We start from the raw sequence: 20,228 nt of genomic DNA, 5'->3' as shown, positions 1-20,228 counted from the left end.
TTTCTGCCTTATTTTAGCAAACGTGGCAGCAGCAGCAGGCGGCTTCATCTACTTCATGAGCTACCTTCCTTATTTGTTCCTCTGGCCTCGCTATGACCTGCTGAGCCATGCCCAGAAGGTGTCCGCTTGCCTCATCTCCAACGTGGCCATGGCCATGGGTGCTCAACTCATGGGAATGTTTGAAGGCAAAGGTGAGCCTTGAGGTTTGATTTATAGTACATTTTGTCAACTGTTTTGTGTAGTATATTAACAGCCCTCTCCATCCTTTAGGCACTGGGATCCAGTGGTCCAACATTTTTGACTCTGTGACGGTGGACGACGACTTCTCCATGGCTCAGGTGTTGGGCTTGCTGCTGTTTGACGCTGTGTTTTATGGGCTGGTGGCGTGGTACATTGAGGCAGTCTTTCCTGGGGAGTATGGTGTGCCTCTACCATCTTATTTCTTTGCACTGGTAAGTTTCAAGCAAAGCAGCTTTTACAGTAAGCAACTCAAAGCCAGAGGAAGTAAACCAAGCAAACGGGGAAGTTGTGTTTCTAACAAATACTGTCAAATCATCATGTTAGCTGTTGTTATCACATTTCCTAGTAACAGTGTAACATGATTTCTTTATACTGTTTTACTACACATGCCACAAATTTAGTGGAATTAAGAATAAATGACTTTTCTTGTGTATCTCTTACAGGATTTGGTGATAATCTTGATAGAAATCTATTTACTTTAAAATATTTTAATAACTCCTTGGAGCTTGTGCAGAGCTATTGTCATGCAAATACTAAAACGTGTTACATCCAACATTGTATGCAGGAATTTGTTATCAATGAGAAGGAGGGCTGATCTGTTACAGTGTTTTTCAGTCTTGTTGTGATGTGCACATGCACAACAGCCACATCGTAGGAAGTGCAATGTTTGTCATTTGACTTGAGAACAGCTTTTGTGTAGTCTGATGGAAAGCAAAGGTGTTAAGTTTTCTCATTTCCATGACTAATTCACTCTGAAAGTCTCTCTGATATCACCATCAGTAGGCAGAGATCTGAGCACTATGCATGCAGAGTCTGTATCCCACTTTCAGGCTACAGGCGACCCAGCTGCTGTCACAATTAGGATTGGGTGGTATTCATTTTTTAATACCATCATACCCTCCCCAAATTTTACCGAGGTATACAGTATTACTGCCAAGAGTTTTAAAAACCACATTATACTTTTTTGTCATGCATGTGCAAGCATGCAAGCAGAGTCTAGCCTCTACAGCGCTTCTTTAATCCTTTCTCAAAATGCTTAAATTCTAAAAAAAAAATAAATAAATAAATAAACAAAAAAAAAAAACACGTGTGCTCTTTTCCTTCCCCCTCACAGGGGTTAAATGAGAAAATCCAAAACTATTATCATAGGATCAAGGAATGTGAAGTAATGCTCCATGTGATATTCTTCTAAAAAGATACAGACTACTTCAGCACCTAAAATAACTCTAAAGCACTGATTAACTTAGTCTACATTTCACAACAAAATTAAAAATATCAGTTTAAATATCAGATAAATATCAGTTTAAACCTTTTTAAAAACCTTCAATAATTTTTATTGTGTTATCAATCAATTTAATCATTTCATCACTGATCTACACCTAGCAAGAAGAATTAGTGTTTTTAACTGACGTTGTTGTGGATCACATTACAACCAGCGTTGCATGTCTAACAGTTTGACTTTAGAGAGGACCATACCGCTGAACCAGAGCTGTGCCAGTGTTGCGGATGCTGCTGTACACATAGTCTAGAGGAATTTATTATAAATGTGCGCTCATTATGCAGCACCATCGTCATGATGGTTAACAAAGCAATGCCGGTGTTTTTTTTCTAACACCCCGAGATACGGTATTACAGTATTACCACCCTAGTCACAGATACACCAGCATGACAGTTGAAGCATACGCTTAATTACACAAGAGGGAGCTTAAAGGGGACATATTATACAAAAATCACTTTTTCTGACTTTTCTAAAAGAAATATGGCCCCTTGGCCTGTCCACAATCCCCACGATTACCAGAAAAATCCATTCCCTCCAGCCAAGAGGAGGATCAGGAGAGCCACATCCATTAAGCCACATCCATTCCTGATGGGGGTGGAGTCAAAGAGCTCAGTAAGATTTAAAGCCACAGACACAGAAACAGCTCGTTCTGAGCAGGGCTGAGACAGAGAGGTTTTTAGACATGCAAAAATCCAATACTGGAGTGTTTTTCAGCATCAGACTTCACAAGTATGTTTTGGGGACCTCTGAGAACAATATAAGCTTGTCTTTAAGGGGCAAAATATGTCCCCTTTAACTGAATGTATATCATTAGCACCTCGTCCAGATGCATGTGGCCGCTTTTACTCTAACTGCACAGATATGCCTGATGTTCATTTCTAAGCTTAACATGTGAGCTGAAGTGTGTGAGAGTTGCAGCAGCTGACCAAGTGAGTGTGTAATTAGAAATTAATCTCATTGGGTTGGTAATGTAAACTAAACCCAACAAGAAATGGTTGAAGGCTTTTCATTAACACAGTAACATTCAACAAGATAATATTCTCCCTCAACCATTCTTCCTTCTAGTGCCTATGTGACACAGACACTATCTGGTGAAGTTTCCATTTTTATGAAAAGAAAAAATTAAATATCACTAAAAAAAATACATCCCAATGTCAGTTTTTTCCCCCTGGAATTTAGCAGCAGTGCTTGGCCACTTTTTTGATAGCTCTAGTTCCATAAGTAGTAATTCAGGAACCAAGTCAACCTGCTCCCTACTTACTCGTGATGACGAGAAAACGTTTCTTTCAGCACAAAAACATTGTAAAACAGAGAAGAAAGGCAAAGGTACAAGACTGTGAATATATTTTCCTTCAAAGGATGAAGGAACTACAGTATATATCCCACAATCCTTTGAGGGTTCTTTTGTTCATTGTTATGATAGTTTAAACTTTCAAACCTCACTTGTACCTTCTTTGGGTATATGTTGATGTCATCATACTGCAGAGGCATGTATTGTTGTCATCAACAGCCAACAGGCCCCATCAATCAGAGAGGCGGGGTTTATGGCCTGTGCTGCAGCCAGTTAGCAGGGGAAGCTCTAAATATTTTGGATTCTCTCCCAGGATGCTGTTGCCAAGTCTATCTTAATTTACAGTCTGTGGTTCCATACAGCAAAACATTTTTTTCTTAATCACAGTATTTGCCCAGGCTGACTTTACATAACAGATATGAGTACCTCCATAATGGCTGCTCATTTACTAAATTATACAATAATTTGGTGAGAGGTTTAACTGAGAAACTACCAGCAAAGTTCATGCAAGAGCAATAGAAACTGTCATTTTAAAGGCTCATTGTGGAAGTTACAGATGTATGCAGAGGCCCATCACATTAGCATGTAGCATGTACACCCACTGACCTAAATAATGAATGGGATGTCTTTATGATCCCAGCTCTTTGAACATCACCAGTTCCCAAACATAAACACGGCTAATCATACATGTTTCAGTCCTCGAACAAGCCCCAATTACTTCTTCCAGGACCTGAACCTGGGTCTGACACAGGTTTTACAATGTGGTTTACAGTTTGAAGACTCATTAATGTGTCAACAAACGCTGACAAAGAGTGGTGTTTGACACTTGCAGCTATGTTAAAAGGTAGAGGTCAAGGCCCAGGTCTCTCTAGAGCAAAATTGCCCTACATTATAGAGAAATTGCACCATTCAGTGACTGGAGGTCTGATACTGTGGAGGGGTTTACAAATGCGAGGTCACAACTTATCAGCCAGAGGAAATCTTTGGGTTCAGCCAGCCAGAATAACAGGAAGTGTCTGAGTCCGTCAAGCCAACACAAATAAGTTTTATCTTCATAACAACTGACGATGATCACGAAGTGGCGTGCCTTCAGACACACATGAAAATAAACTCATGCTAACCCATTTCCAACTACTTTGGATTGTGGAGACGGCCAGCAGGGTGTGGTTTCTATTGACGCACATATGTCTATTGTGAGTGTATGTGTGGGTGTGAGAAACCATCTGCAGCAGAGCGAGTGGAGGTTTGACTCTGGTTCTCAGGAAGTGTAACAGAAGGAGATTTGGTCAGGAAGCATTTCCCTCTAACGTAGAGCATTCAAGAACAATGACGTCCACTTTCTCTTTCTTGTGTTTTTAACAAATGATCAGATTCCTCTGCTGCCCTTGTTGCATCCTGTGATTTCAACACGGCATTGAAATAAGGTGACAAATTAACTTTCATGCAGTGTGAGGTTGGCGAAATGTTTGCTCAAGTTACACAAAATACCAGCCTTAGAGGAGACTAAGAGGAGCATATTAAACATAGTATTTATGCAACCAAAACATGAAAATGAAGGCTAATAATTAAATGTGAGGTCAGTAGAGAGAAGCCACATCACCATCGAGCATAGAAGATTTTTCCAGGGCTAGTTTATTTCGAAACCTATCCCTCTTTTTCTTCTGCTATATGACAGCATACCACCAATTGCAATTAGAAACAACATCCTCCTATTGGCTATGCTTTTTGGAAAAATAAGAGTTTTCATGACGTCCATGTATGATTTTCATGGACAGGATCTCAAGGCGCAGTCAGAATTTCATTTCTGCTGTTTGCAGATGATGTGGTTCTGTGGTCTTCCTCAGCTGGGGACCTGCAGCAGGCACTGGGACAGTTTGCAGCTGAGTGCGAAGCGGCTGCTATGAGAATAAGCACCTCCATAGCTGAGGCCATGATTCTCTGCCAGAAAATGGCAGATTGCTCCCTCCGGGTGGGGAGTGAGTCTTTGCCCCAAGTGAAGGAGTTCAAGTATCTCGGGGTCTTGTTCACAAGTGAGGGGAGGATTGACTGTAAGACTGACATGCAGATTGGTGCAGCATCAGCAGTTTTGCAGGCATTGTACCGGACTGTTGTGGTGAATGTGGGGATGGATATTAAACCTGCATCATACAGCAGTTTTGTAATCACTTTCAAAGCATCCCCACACACAGGCAGTGGTGCTGCTGCTGGAAACAGACACACACTCTTAAGGCATTTGTTAGAAACATATGCGTTTCACACCACCATCTTTTATCATGGTATTTGAAGCAATACTGGAGCTATTTTTACGTACTCCGGCATATGGTGTTACTGCCTAACCTAAAGTATGAACACATTACACTCATCCCTCAGACAATTGAATATAAACTATCCCTTCTCATTCACTAATGCATCTACTGAAACTCCCCAGCCTGCCTCAAGGCACTACTCAACTCCCAGACATTATAAATGAAATTTATTATCACTGTTCAAAGATGTCAGGAAAACTAAATACCTGTTTAATACAGCCTATAGTTGCACCCAGCTCCTCTCTGTACCTCAGTGACTCTCACTTTGTCACAATCCTCTACTCCACAGCCTTCGTACTGGTGCAGCAGTCCTCGCATGGCTTTGGTGAATGAGAAGGAAGAAGAGGAGGATGCAGAAAAAGCTCTAAAAGGAGAGTTTATTGAAGAAGAGCCTGCCGGACTTGTCTCTGGGATCAAAATTAAACACCTTGCCAAGGTGAGCAGTTAAAGGGGCACCATGACCCAGATGGTCAAAATGTCTGTGTGCTGTGCATGAGTGCAGATCGTGTTCACAAACAACAAGGTTACACTGCCCCCATGGCTTTTCTGCTCTGAAACTTTCTGTTTTATTAATCAACAGGAATTCAAAGTGGGCAACAAGACCCGGCAGGCTGTGCGGGATCTTACTGTGAACATGTTTGAAGGGCAGATCACGGTGCTGCTGGGACACAATGGTGCTGGGAAGACCACGACGCTGTCCATGCTGACAGGTGGTTAAATAAACACTTCAGCACAGCTGGTTTACTCACTCAGAAACATAAAAGTGGCTAATTTCCTCTGTGCTTCTGCCCGCAGGGTTGTTTCCCCCTTCTAGTGGCAGAGCGTATATCAACGGGTACGACATCTGTCAGGACATGGCTCTGATCCGCCGCAGTCTGGGCCTCTGTCCGCAGCATGACGTACTTTTTGATAACCTTACCGTCAGAGAGCACCTGCTCTTCTATGCACAGGTATTTACAAAATATACAGAAAAAAGACAATTTTTCTTTCAGGAGAATATATTGTTCATTTGATGTGTTATCTGATTTATGTTTAGCTAAAAGGCTACTCCAAAGAAAAGATCCCAGATGAGGTAGACCGCATTATTCGCATCCTGAATCTTGAAGACAAGCGGCATGCTCGCTCCAAGACCCTCTCTGGAGGTATGAAGAGAAAACTCTCCATAGGCATCGCTCTCATTGGAGACTCCAAGGTAAGAAACAAAAACCTATAAGAGAATCATTTTTCATCATTCTTGCCTCCACATCTGATTCATTTGCTCCCCTTTCCTCAGGTGGTGATGTTAGATGAGCCCACATCAGGCATGGACCCATCAGCTCGACGTGCCACCTGGGACCTCCTGCAAGGGGAGAAACGCGGCCGCACCATCCTACTCACCACGCACTTTATGGACGAGGCCGACCTGCTCGGGGACCGCATTGCAATCATGGCGGGAGGAGAACTGCAGTGCTGCGGGTCGCCGCTGTTTCTGAAAAACAAATATGGTGAGTGATGCAGTGAGGGTTAGATTTATGTAGCCCAGATATTAAAGGAGGAGATATTTTTGACTATTTTTAATAATTTCTGTTCCTCTTCTCTCCAGGTGCTGGCTACCACATGGTGATAGTAAAAGATGCTCTATGTAACGTGTCTGAAATCACCCGCCTTGTCCACATGTACGTTCCTAACGCCACGCTGGAGAGCAGCGCTGGGGCCGAGCTCGCTTACATCTTACCCAAAGAAAGCACCAGCAAGTGAGTCAGTCATGTCTCTGTCCTGGGACAACCACAATGGCCCTCATTTATCAAACATGCATACAGCAAACAGTTCATGTCCATGCACAGATCGGCGTTTATCAATCTGGACATGAGTGTAAGATATGATCAATACTGTGTCAGGTCTCTGCGTGTCTGTGCACATTTTAAAATCAGTGTTGATTTGCTGCAGCATATTAAATCTGTCTTATCTGTTGGAGAATTATTGCATTATACTGCAGAGCACATTTATAGACAGTTAGATTAGATATGGCATCTGAAATTTATTTAACTTTGCACTTTACCTGAAGGCTGTGTTGCTTTTAAAATGATGTTGAGCAGAACCAGCATTCATGTCATTTCTTTGTTGTGATTTATATTTAATGAATTAGCATTTTCTGTTTTGATTTACATTAAAGATTGAAGAGGCTGCTGTCAGTAACTATTAAAGTCCCTGTGTGCACAGTTGCAACGCTACCACAAATATTATTTGAGATTTAAGCAGAAAAACTACAAACAGTACAAGAAGAGGAAACTGAATTAAACTTTTGACTTCTGAAACAGGAAATATTTGAAGACCACAGTAGTTAAAATAAGGATTTATCAGGAAGAAAAGTGTTTTACTCCAAACAATGTATGAGCATGCACTGTGTAGTGCTGTGCAATTAATCGCAATCTTTGCACATACAAAATTGCATGAAAGGCTGCATTTTTTATATATTACATATCACTTGAGAGGTTTACAAAGAAAGCCTGCAGGAAGGCCTTTAAATTTGCAAGCAGACTCGTGATACCATTTAAGTATTGTAATGTAATCGCAAGTTGCAATCGCAAATCGCATTATTGTCCAGTTTAATCACAACTGTATATCTGGAGGTTTAAATTATCAATACAACATCCTGCTGGCCTCCTCCTGTATGGATCGTTAAAGAGCTAAAACACGTTCTTATTTTTGATCTTAGAGGCTTTTATTTAACCCTGATATAAAATAGTAGTTCTCAACTTGGGGGGTCAAGACCCCCTTGGGTGTCACTGGACACTGAGAGGGGGTTTGTCAGATGCCTTCCAAAAAACAGTATTGTAGAATTATTCCAAATTGTATATTTTACCTATTTTTGTAAGAAACATTGAACCAATTATATGTAAAATTTTAAAACATGGTAATTTGGTCAGATTTATGCTGAAATCAAAGTAATGTTTAAAAATCCTGTTCAACCACCTTTCAGGTACAGTGGGGGTCCCTGGTTTCTGGCACCTTAATTTTGGGAGTTGCAAGCTTAAAAACTGATATAAAGAATTGTGATTATATTATAAACAAGTGTTGTATCACATATGCATTGCAGTAACTGCTTTTCTTTTCTTTTTGGGTCTCTGTGCCACACGTTTCTTTTCATCAGTTTTTAAAAATAAACTTGAATTTTCCACCTCTTCACTTTGACCTTTCGTTGTCTCTCCCTCAGGTTATTTTTTTTATAATATCCCTCTCTCCTTTTACCTGTTTTTATTGGCTATTTTATGCTGGAAATCAATATTAAACCCCTCACAAATTAGATTTTGACTTTACTGTAGCACTAGTGGTCTATTATTGGATTTTCTGCAGAGCTTGATGTACAATATATATTTCCATTTCAGTGATTTTTGTGCTGCGTTTTCCCTCAGGTTTGAGCTGCTGTTTGCAGAGCTGGAGATGAACAGAGAGGAGCTGGGCATAGCCAGCTATGGAGCATCAGTGACCACGATGGAGGAGGTTTTTCTCAGGTAGGCGGGAAAATAAAAAAAACGCAAACATCTGCCATACATCTCAAGAGATTCAGGTTTAACTTTTTCTGGAAAGTGAGACATTTGTCTTGAGGTCTTCATCCAAGCTGCAGTCATTTAAGATGTCATTCACGTTTAACATAATACACTGAGTATCAATTATTAATGTCAGAAAATACTAAAGAGAAAGATAAAATTAGGTTCTTAAAGTGTCAGTTTAAAAGTGCAAATAGAGATCATGGTGTAGTGCCTATTCTGATTATTTGCCACTGTTAAAGCGATCTTTAGACCAGAGTTTCTGTAAGACTTTTTTGTCTCAAGCCAAAATGACCAGCGGTCCTCAAGAATTTCAGCCATTTAGAACAATTATTGGCAATAAAACATAAAAACAGAAGCACTGTGATACAGCTTTATGTCTGCACTAAAGTGGGACTTGAGACATATTTTTAGAACTAGAAGTAGAAACTTGGCCTGACAGTAAGCCGAAGTATTTGTTATCCTGTTATTATAGCCTGCCTGACACATATTACTCATGATCAGACCTCAGAAATGACTGCAGAAGACATTCTTTTATTTGTCTTTGTCAGTTGCACAATATACACCCACATTTGACACAGAAAAAACAGCACCTAGCTTTACATTAGCACCGTTAGCTCAAAGTTAGCCCTCCAGCACATAAGGTGTTACCATAATTTAGCAGCTTACAACCACAACATACCATCCTCCACTGAAAACACCAACGAATCTTCCAAACAAATAACTAACCAGTGCTCTGTTAACTAGGCCCCACCTTAAAACTCTGCTTTTTAACTGAAAATTCAGTCTTGCCATGAATTGCACCGTATGACTCCTCATGAACTGATGATCTCGACTGTAACCTCTGCTAAAACAGTAAAATCTGACCATTGGGGTTTCAATGCAGTCGTCCTTTCATTGATGGCTCTTCACACACTGCTACTGATTAGCTAGGATGCCCTGAGCATGAACATCCAGCTACAGGGAAGTAAGATGGTGCACTCAAACAATCTGCGCCTCTCTGAACCACATAAATACAGTTCCACTCCATCAGAGACTTGGTCATGGGTAGATGCACCCACTCATATAAGACCTCTACAGATCTTTGCTCGGACAGGCTTGTTCTCGACCCAACTGTTGCATCAGTGTTTATGCCGCTCAGCTATCTGCAGTTTCCTTTATTTCGGCTTCCCTATTACCTGCAGTGATGAATATGTGTAAATCCTTCCACACTGCTGATATCCCTGCATAGTTTTCAAAAGCTCTAAAGTTTCCTGGAGATGAGCTTTGTTTGACATCATCCATGGTTGAGCACATGAATATTGATGCGTCTAAATTAGCCATGTGCTGTGATACGTCGATAAACAACCTACAACACCAGACAGGGAGTGGGTTGTAGTATAATTACTTCACATTTATATTAAAGGATTCATGCAACATACCTTCAAGGTAACACAATATATAAAAGTTGTCATTGACTTTTTATTTAGTAACTGGCTGGGTCTCTTACAATCTTACTTGCCAGCCTTATCATTGGAAATTGTGCTGAAACATTTGTCCTCAGTGAAAAAGACTGTTAGTGAAAAGAACTTTAAATACAAACCATGTTGGCCTTTGCTCACACTATCTAAATCCCAGCAGCAGTCCTCTCTGAGCTGTTATCTCTGCTCTCCAGCTGAGCTCAAATGTGTATCTCTGGCAGCAAGCATGAGAGCGCTTGGATTGTAGACTACTATTGTTGCACATTACTTCATCCGGGATGAGCCTGTGACATCCTATTTAGAGCTGCCAACAGCGTTCGTCTCTTCAGCCTCATTATTTATGAGCCATACTGAGAGTCCGTCAGTGTGATCTGGCTGTAAACTCAGTTCACCAAACGTCAGACATGACACTAAGAAGAGCTGCTGTTTGAACATTTGGTTGTTTGGCATCCTTCTGGTGTTCAGTATTTCACTGCCAAAGAAAAACAACTCATATGATAGATAGCGCTTATTAAAATTGTCACAATAAGGTGGTTTAAGTCATTTACAAAGCATGCAAATATGAATGATCCTCCACGATTACCAAAATCATATTGTCTTTGCTTGTTCATGCATTTAAATTCCACCATAAGAAGAACAGAAGTGATACTCTGACCTGTGAAAAGATGCATCGAGGCTAACAAAAAATCATCATGTCAGGAGAGATGGAAGTATAAGGATCTACCACCTGCTGTGGCTGCCTTGATTTGATAGCTTCTCTGATTATGAATTGTAAGATCTGAAGATGGCTTCTGTTACAATCTGTCTTGCAGTTCTTGTCATCCTGAGCTGCTAAAAAAAAAGAAAACAGTCTCCTCTCACACAAAAGAGTTCTTAAAGATGTATTTTTCAGATATTACAAAGTAGAGACATGTTGCTTCCTTGATTTTTATCATGTGGTATTACAAAATCCTTTCCAAGTTGGAGCCATTTTCTGTAAACTTTTGGTAATATGACATTGATTTGTGTTTTAAGGGTGGGTAAGTTGGTGGATTCCAGTTTGGACATCCAGGCGATCCAGCTACCCGCGCTGCAGTACCAACACGAGAGACGCTCCAACGACTGGACCACAGATGATGCCAGCAGCATCAGCGGCATGACCGACGCCACTGACTTTACAGACAGTGGCACTCTCATCTCAGAGGACTGCTCCAACATTAAGCTAAACACAGGGGTGAGACAGGAAGGAAGCAAACTCATCATACAGCATGATCTCTGCTTGAGTCATGCCACTTACATTTCAGCATCCCTTTCTTCTCTTATCAGGCCAGACTTCACCTGCAGCAGTTTTACGCCATGTTCCTGAAGAGGGCGCTATACAGCTGGAGAAACTGGAAGGTGATGGTGGCCCAGTTCCTTGTGCCTTTGGTCTTCACTGTTATGGCCTTAGTTATTGCACGCACCATCCCCGATCATGAGAACGCTCCTCATCTGAGGCTGGCCCTCAGCAGATATGGTACCACTAAGGTCCCTGTGGCTCTGCAGGCTGAGCCAGGTCCTCTGGCAGCTGCTCTAGCTAATTCATACAGCTCACAGCTCCCTGCCCAGCTGGGTGAGCTCGTCAATATCACAGGTATGTACAAAGCTGTGCAGTATACTCGTCATTTTCTTTCATGCATGGTTATGACCTTACATGGAGAAAATTGGTTAAAAAGTAGCCAAAGTTCTGCCAGTCTGATCTCCTCTTATGTACCCCAGCATGTTCTGAGTGATAAAGTGGTGGCTTGCATTACACTGCAAGGGTTGGAAATTTTCTGTCACATTAGGTATTATGCAGTATCTGACAGTGGCAGCTGCATGCATTCAAAGAAATGACATTATGTGTCTTGGCACTTTAATACAGGTATTAAAGTGCAGTTTATAAACTGGATTTTAAGATAATTTCTATCAAAATTTTGATTGACTGTGCCGCCTCTGGGTACTAACAGACAGGGTGCTGACTGATACATGCCCCCTTTTTCCTTCTTCCCATCAGACTTCACAGATTACATCCTGGCGCAGGCAGATAAAGAAGGCAGCAGCTTTAATGAGCGCTGTGTTGTGGGAGCTGCTTTCCGTGGCAGCAAGAGCCAATATGCAGAAGCTACAGCATACTTCAACAACCAGGGCTACCATACACCCGCCACAGCCCTCATGATGGTGGACAACGCCCTCTTTAAACTAGTAGCTGGGTCGAATGCTTCCATTGAGACTGGGAATTACCCCATGCCACGCAACCTGTCTGAATCAGCAAAGAGTCAGCTGACTGAGTGAGTGGAGGAAGGATTGGGTGGAGAATTTGACTGTTACTGTGCAAAAGTTTGACATATCATGATGAGATTACTATCACTGAAAGGAGGTGAATAATTTTGTACCCTTAACACCAGTGAAGTCTAACGCAATTCTTTGATAAAGGCTGGTATATGCGTATCCTGTAATTCCTGTGAAATTCATGCTCCTTTCCTCAATGCCACAAAAAATGTTATTACATCAGAAGGTTTTGACTTTATGGAGCTTTTTGTAGCAAGTATGCAGGTTTCTCCCTGCACAATTCTCCCAGAAGGTAAAACATAAATTATACTCAAATTTATAAGGGGGAAAATGAAGACGCAGGTGATGAGATATATTGCAGTGTGAATTGGGATGCACAGGATATTATTACTCAAGATTCATGTAAAGTACCTTGGTTGTAACTGAATAACAAAAGTGGCAGTGATGTATCATTGCCTGTTTCATACTACAAATCTGTCTTTGCCTTTCTTTTGCACAACTTCCTTAACTGCTAACATCAGCCCCTCACAACGCCCTTGTTTCCTAACTTTCTCACTCTTTTCTATTCATCCAAAGGGGAAAGACTGGCTTTGTCATCGCCATCAACCTGATGTATGGTATGGCGTCTCTGTCCAGCACCTTCGCCCTGCTGCTCGTAACCGAGTCTGCAATCAAGTCCAAGCATGTGCAGCAAGTCAGCGGAGTCTACCTGTCCAACTTCTGGTTTTCTGCCCTGCTGTGGGACCTCGTCAACTTCCTGCTGCCCTGTCTGCTCATGCTGGTCAGTAAAATAACTGATTGGATCAGAAACTAAGACCTAGTCCACATGTAGGTGGGTAGTTTTAAAAGTTGAGGTTTTCCTCCCCTGTTTTGAAAAATAGTCCAAATCATGCTTAAAGAATCACTCAATCACAGACAGCAAAAATGACCTTGATGTTAAAATGTCCTCACCGTTCTCTGCGACGACCATTTCTTTTCTTTTTTTTTTGCCATTTTTTTAAATTATGGGGAAGAAAAAAATGCCATCCAAACCTACTTGGTCCTATGTGAAAAAGTAGTCGCCCCCCCTTGTTATATCCTTAATTATTTGTATTTAACCACATGTTTAAGAAAGCTGAGTTCCATTAAACTAGCCACACCCAGGCCTGATCATTGCCAGACCTGTTGAATCCACATATCCCTTAAATAGAACCTGTCTGACAGTGAAGTAGACTAAAAAGACCTTAAAAGCAACACATCGTGGCACCATCTACAGAAATTTATGAACAGATGAGAAACAGTCATTGACATCTGCTGTCTGGAAAAGAATACAAAGGCATTCCTGATGCTTTGGAACTCCAGCAAACCATGATGAGAGCCATTATCCACAAATGGAGAAAACTTGGGACAGTGCTAAACCTTCCCAGGAGTGGCCAACCTGCCAAAATGACTCCAAGAGTGCATCAACAACTCATCCAGGAGGTCACAAAAGAACCCACTTGACTTAATTAAGGTCAGTGTTCATGATTCAACAATAAGAAAGAGACTGGGCAAAAATGGCATCGATGGGAGAGATCCAAAGCCAAAAAACAGTGCTGACAAAAACGAACACAAAGGGCTCATGTCACATTTGCTGATGATCCCAAAGACTTTTGGGAAAATATTCTGTGGACTAATGAGACAAATGTTGAACTTTCTGGAAGGTGGTGTCCCGTTACATGTTGACAGATCGCCCATACTGGAACAAGGAAAATGCAAAGAAAAATGGGCCAAAATTCCTCCACAGGGTTGTTAAAGACTCACTTAAAATGATCAAAAAAGCTTGCAGTTGTTATTTAAAAAATAAAAATTTCCACCTACATGTGAACAAGGCCCGAGCCTGACTAGCTGTCACAGAAGCTTCCTACAATCTCATGTCTGAACCTTTTACATTTTTTCTTCTAGGTGGTGTTTAAGGCATTTGGAGTAAAGGCCTTCATTGACAAAAACCACCTGGTGGATGTGTTGTTGCTGCTGCTGCTGTACGGCTGGGCCGTCGTGCCTCTCATGTACCTACTCAGCTTCTTCTTCTCCACCGCCGCTACTGCCTACACACGCCTCACTATCTTCAACATGATCTCTGGCACGGCCACCTATCTGGCTGTCACGATCATGACTATCCCAGGTGAGTGGAGGCTCTAAAGCAAAATTGTCTCAAATCTAGATATTAACCAGAATAGAATGTAAAAGCTTAATGTTCAAACTGGCTCTATTACTCCTAAAGTGTAAAAGTTTTCAAGCCTATTTCTAAATGTAGAAATTACAGAAATGTGTGTAGCTTGTCAAAGTATGCTGAAGTTGCAGCCAGCCCTTTTATTCCCCAACCTACCACTTGTCAAAGCATCTCTTTGAGCTCCTCAGAATAACATTATGTGACACTGGTAATTTTTGGTTGTGCGACATGTTAATTGGCTCCAATCTTTTGCTTGATTAAGGCAGAGAGAAGCAGGCATGAATTTTCTGAACACCCACTGTGATTATAAATTCACGTTTAACTCAAACTAGATAAGCAGCCTTCTTTTTTAATTCATTTTTCATATGAAAACAAAACAAAGCTGTAGTTAACCATTTGAGAATTTAAATTATGGCAGTCTTTGTGGGCAGTGAAATGTACAGTAAATAATTTTAAGGAGACATGTAGCTATCCAAAGGCCCTGCTGCTAAATATGGAACTTACAGTTCTACAGATGAAAAATGAAGAGAATATGTATGAAAATGTAGTGTCTTTATTATATCTTTGTTGTTGATGTCCATTTTACGAATCTCCTCTCCAGAGCTGAACCTGCGGGATATGTCTCGGCTGCTGGATAAGGTGTTCTTGATCTTCCCAAACTATTGCCTGGGCATGTCCTTCAGCCAGTTCTACCAGAACTACCAGTTCATCACATTTTGCACCACCAGTAACATCACAACGGATATCTGCAGATTCTTGAGTAAGTACATTTAAAAAGGGTGGGTTATAGAGCTGAATGATCTAAAAATGACATTACAATATTTTTCCTGTCTACTGTTGTTATTGCTTTTTTTAGATTTAAAAATGTAAAATTTACTGGGTGAATGCAGTGCATTTTTAATGTTTACTGGTATAAAATAAGATAAGATAATACTTTATTGAATCCCAGAGGGGGAATCTGGCATTTCAGCAACACAACAACAAGGAACAGTCACTGACACTGTCAATGAAACGTATTAAAATGAAATTCACTCTGAAAAATCTGAGGAAGCCAAACACAACTTAAACAGTCCGTATCATTTGCATACTGTTCACGTGGCTACAGCATTGTAACGTACCTGGAGGAGATGCCGCTGATAGCAGGAAAACACAGTCTTAAAATCAGCCCTTGAAAACACAGTCTTATAATCAGCCCTGCATAATTGAGCGTCTGCCTCAAAAGTCACGGTGGTGTATCTGTGATGGCAGCTGTTTTCACCTGCAACTTGAATGTACAGAGAAAACTTTTGTTTTCCCCCAAATGCAGAAGCAGCAACATGACATGTTTTAAGTCAGGTGACTAGTATCGCATGTGCTGTGATGTGACTGTTGCACATATGCTTAAAAAAAATAGAGATAACGAGCGCAGGTGATCAAGTGGTTTAAGGCGCTACCCATGTATGCGGGCGGCCCGAGTTCGAATCTGGCCTGTGGCCCTTTGCCCCATGTCTCTCCCCGCTCTCTTCCATGTTTCCAAGTCTATCCACTGTCCTTCCTCTATCAGATAAAGGCATAAAAGGCCCAAAAAAAAAAAAAAATAGAGATATAACAGATAGCACTAGTGGGTAATGCTGTATGATAATGGTCAGAAAATAACGCAGACACAGTCTACAATCTGAATTCATTCAATAATGTGATGAGTTTATAATATCAAAGATATAGCTGTGATGTTGAGTCATACTATTGGTGACAGTATAATATACTTTTCATCGAATATAATACTTTTCCACAATTTAATACATTTTATCTTATTGTACTGAATGTTTAATGTAACACAGTGCCAATAATAATGAGAGAACTATTGATCCTACAATCAGGATCATTGCTTTCAGTTTTTATCAAAGCCCAGCCAGACTGAGCAGAAGTCAGAGCAGATGGGTTTGTTTATTTGCTCTTTGATTTTAATTCCCCATGCATAGTTAGCATTAAACATGTTCCTCCTGTGCCAACAAAGACAGCTCAACAAATACTTCAGTAATGAAAAGCAAAGCAGTGGAGATTAAACTGGATTTTAAAGCTGTAAATTGTATTTTAATAATCCACTTTTATGTATGTTTTTATCCAGTCCTCCCCTCTTGTTAAATTCTAAAACAAAAACTCACACATTATTGGATTTCTTGCAATGTTTCCTTTGCTTCCTTTTCTTGACATATCTCTGTATCTTTCTGACTGCAGACATCACGTACCAGAAAAACTACTTCTCGATGTCAGAGCCTGGCGTGGGCCGTTTCCTCGTGGCCTTCTCCGTTCAAGGTGTCGTCTACATCATCCTGCTGTTTGTCATCGAGCTGCAGTGTGTCCGCACTCTGCGGCGAATCCTCACCTCCCTGGGAAGAAGGCGGAAACAGGTAGAGGAAGAGTGCTTTTATTTGCTTCTTTGTGTACAGAGGCTTTCCTGTTTCTAAAAATATTTCCTTTGGTCCAGAGCTTGCAGCGTGTAGGATGTCTCACTGGAGAGTATTTTAAGTGTGGTTAAATATGTTGAATCTGAAGCCTTAAAATGAATGAGGTTCTACCTCTATCAGAGTAAATATTGGCATGGAAAACAAAGTGCTTGTTGCCTGAACTGAGCTGGTACCACAAATGGAAATGCACTACCAAGAAATTCTTCCTGTTTTTCCTTAGATGTGATGCAGTTTTTGCAGCTGTAATAGCTTGGCTCACAAAGCCTGTTAACCTTTTGAGAGGGGAGGTTCAAATCAGTGAAGACATGCAATCACAGGTTATCAAGAATATTCTTGATCACAAACCACCATAAAAGCAAAACCAAATTATATGGACCTGCAGATCAATCTGTAGTTCACAGCAGGAGCAGAGAGTGGATGAATCATCCTCTTGGGTGTAAAATACACTTTATGCATGTATTATGAACCTGTTTTTAACCTTCTGTCTTTCCCCATTATTGCTGCCATTATCTTACACTTTCCACTACTGTGTATGTTAGTTACCTCTAATACAGGATGCTGCTCTGCTCCCAGAGGACCGGGATGTTGCAGACGAGAGGAAGAGGGTCCTGGAGTGCCAGCCAGTGGTGGAGTCCATGGTTGGCAGCCCCCTCATTATGCAGGAGCTCAGCAAGGTGTGCAGCATCATTTTTTTATGTAGTTTTATTCAAAAATGGAGCCTTACATATCCTCTTGTACATTCCTAATCTTGAAGACTATGACTTTAAGTTCTTAGAATAAGAAAATCCAATTTCTTTTAAATGTTAAAAAGAAACTGAGGCTACAATTCACAAATCACCAAAACTGGACAATAGAAGATTGGAAAAAACGTTGCCTGGTCTGAGTCTCAATTTCAGCTGCCATATTCAGATGGTAGGGTTAGAATTTGGCCTAAACACGAAAGTATGGATCCATCCTGCCTTGTATCAACGGCACAGGCTGGTTATGGTGTAATAGTGTGGGGGATACATTCTTGTCAAGCTTTGGGGCCCTTAGTACCAACTGAGTATCATTTAAATGCCACAGCCCTACCTGAGGATTGTTGCTGACCATGTCCATCCCTTTATGACCACAGTGTACCCATCTTCTGATGGCTACTTCCAGCAGCATAATGCACCATTTCAAAGCTGAAATCATCGCAAACTGGTTTCTTGAATGTGACAATGAGTTCACTGTACTCTAAAGGCTTCCACAGTCACTGGCTTTCAATCCAATAGAGCATCTTTGGGATGTGGTGGAACAGGAGCTCATGAATGTGCAGCTGACAAATCTGCAGCAACTGTGTGATGCTATCATGTCAATATGGACCAAAATGTCTGAGGAATGTTTCCAACACCTTGTGGATACTATGCAAGGATGATTTAAGGCAGTTCTAAAAGCATAAAGGGGGTCCAACGCAGTATTAGCAAGGTGTACCTAATAAAGTGGGCGGTGAGTGTGTATGAGTAGTGGCTGAAATGAGTTTGGAAATATGGGCATATCAGCAAAAATCTGGAATCGTGCATCCCTAATTGCAGACGAAGGAAACTATTCCTTTAGGCTTTTGAACGATAACTAAAGGTTTTGATGGAGGGAATGAAAATATGACCTTTGTTCTCAGAGGTGAAAAGCATCTATCAGATGATTGGTTCCCAACCTTTTTAGAATCATGTTTAGAATCATAATTTGTTGAGGCAAAACTTACAGATGCTAAAAATGAAGAGAATGTTTTAGAATTTGAGCGAAAAATTTCACATTTTTAGTGGGAAGAAATGAGATTATAATGTTGTTTATTGACAAGAAGAAAAACTCTGAATTTTAGAGTTAAGTAGGGAATTTACAAAATTTATTTCTGTCCGAGAAGAGGAGTTTGGACCATTGTCATGCTATCTGCTGGTTTAGTCCACATTCCTGCTCAGAAAGCTGTAATCATTGAGATTTAACCTAAAAAAAGATGAGAAAGACTTACTTTCTCAGGATATTCTAATTTTTTGCGTTGCACCTACACATGGGTTTTAAACCCTGAGAGAGCGGCTGAGTTGTGGTATCTGCGTGTCTCTGTGAGATATGAAAAGGTGGTACAGACTCGGTGTTATCTCTGCTCCTCAGGTGTACAGCAGTGGGCACAATCTCCTGGCTGTTGACAGGCTGTCTCTAGCTGTAGGAAAAGGAGAATGCTTCGGCCTCTTGGGCTTCAACGGAGCAGGCAAGACAACGACCTTTAAGATGCTGACAGGTGATGAAACGGTTACCTCTGGGGACGCCTACATTGACGGATACAGCATCTTGAGGGACATTAAGAAGGTAAGAGCTGGGACAGACTGAAGGAAAGGGCAGATGGGTTGATTCTAATAGTTCAAAATTTGGATTTAACTTCTCTGAATGTTATCGTTGGATTGCAGGTACAGCAGCGGATTGGTTACTGCCCTCAGTTTGACGCCGTGTTGGACCACATGACAGGAAGAGAAACTCTGAGTATGTACGCCAGACTCAGAGGGATACCAGAGAAGTACGTGTCTGGCTGTGTGGAGAATGTGCTGAGGTCGCTGCTGCTCGAGCCACATGCTGACAAACTGGTCCGCAGTTACAGGTAAGTAGACTGTTCAGTAATGATGTTTTCTTTGATCAGTAAGTCTGTTTACTAATACATAGCCTCCTTCTTATGCAGCGGTGGTAATAAGCGGAAGCTGAGTGCAGGCATGGCTCTGATTGGTGGGCCTCCCGTCATCTTCCTGGACGAGCCTTCGACAGGGATGGACCCTGTGGCCCGGAGGCTGCTGTGGGACGCTGTTACACGCACAAGGGAGTCTGGAAAGGCCATAATCATCACTTCTCACAGGTGAGCTTTATTGGTCACTTGATCCCGATGATGCAGAGGGAGGTAGGAAGTGAAGAACACAGTTGGGAATTGATGGAAAAAGAAGAAAGTTAGTACTTTATCGCTCAAGGTGGACCTGTACCCTGCAGCTATCATCAGAAAATTTCTACATACATGATGATCCCTTTTTCCCATGGGTTAACTGATTTACCTGGAATGTATGGTCAGTATCATGAATCAAGCAGCAGCACACCCATCACGTGTAGGATCCATTGCCACAATTCAGTCCACTGGTCCAGTTTGACTCATTACAGTTTCTCCGTGGTTTAGCTCTAACTGTTCTTGCCCGTGTTTCCTCAGCTAGT

The 20,228-nt window shown here is 41.3% G+C and overlaps 1 protein-coding gene across 1 annotated transcript in view; it reads left to right on the top strand.

The window, feature by feature from the left end:
• The window catches only part of abca3b (ATP-binding cassette, sub-family A (ABC1), member 3b), a 55,444-nt gene that overhangs the window by 28,460 nt on the left and 6,756 nt on the right, over positions 1–20,228 (top strand). Inside the window, exons 10-29 of the mRNA XM_041817616.1 lie at positions 18–191; positions 271–452; positions 5,406–5,552; positions 5,697–5,826; positions 5,912–6,066; positions 6,153–6,308; positions 6,390–6,600; positions 6,699–6,849; positions 8,509–8,607; positions 11,118–11,316; positions 11,409–11,715; positions 12,118–12,391; positions 12,969–13,173; positions 14,316–14,535; positions 15,185–15,343; positions 16,798–16,970; positions 17,567–17,701; positions 19,155–19,349; positions 19,448–19,635; positions 19,714–19,884. Coding sequence (XP_041673550.1) covers positions 18–191; positions 271–452; positions 5,406–5,552; positions 5,697–5,826; positions 5,912–6,066; positions 6,153–6,308; positions 6,390–6,600; positions 6,699–6,849; positions 8,509–8,607; positions 11,118–11,316; positions 11,409–11,715; positions 12,118–12,391; positions 12,969–13,173; positions 14,316–14,535; positions 15,185–15,343; positions 16,798–16,970; positions 17,567–17,701; positions 19,155–19,349; positions 19,448–19,635; positions 19,714–19,884 — 3,631 coding nt within the window. The remainder of the gene's footprint in view (positions 1–17; positions 192–270; positions 453–5,405; positions 5,553–5,696; positions 5,827–5,911; positions 6,067–6,152; positions 6,309–6,389; positions 6,601–6,698; positions 6,850–8,508; positions 8,608–11,117; positions 11,317–11,408; positions 11,716–12,117; positions 12,392–12,968; positions 13,174–14,315; positions 14,536–15,184; positions 15,344–16,797; positions 16,971–17,566; positions 17,702–19,154; positions 19,350–19,447; positions 19,636–19,713; positions 19,885–20,228) is intronic.

This window comes from Cheilinus undulatus, linkage group 21 (genome assembly GCF_018320785.1).
Source record: "Cheilinus undulatus linkage group 21, ASM1832078v1, whole genome shotgun sequence".
NCBI classification, from domain to species: Eukaryota; Metazoa; Chordata; class Actinopteri; order Labriformes; family Labridae; genus Cheilinus; species Cheilinus undulatus.
The sequence above is the reverse complement of the archived record's forward strand: the minus strand, read 5'-3'. Positions and strand labels throughout refer to the sequence as shown.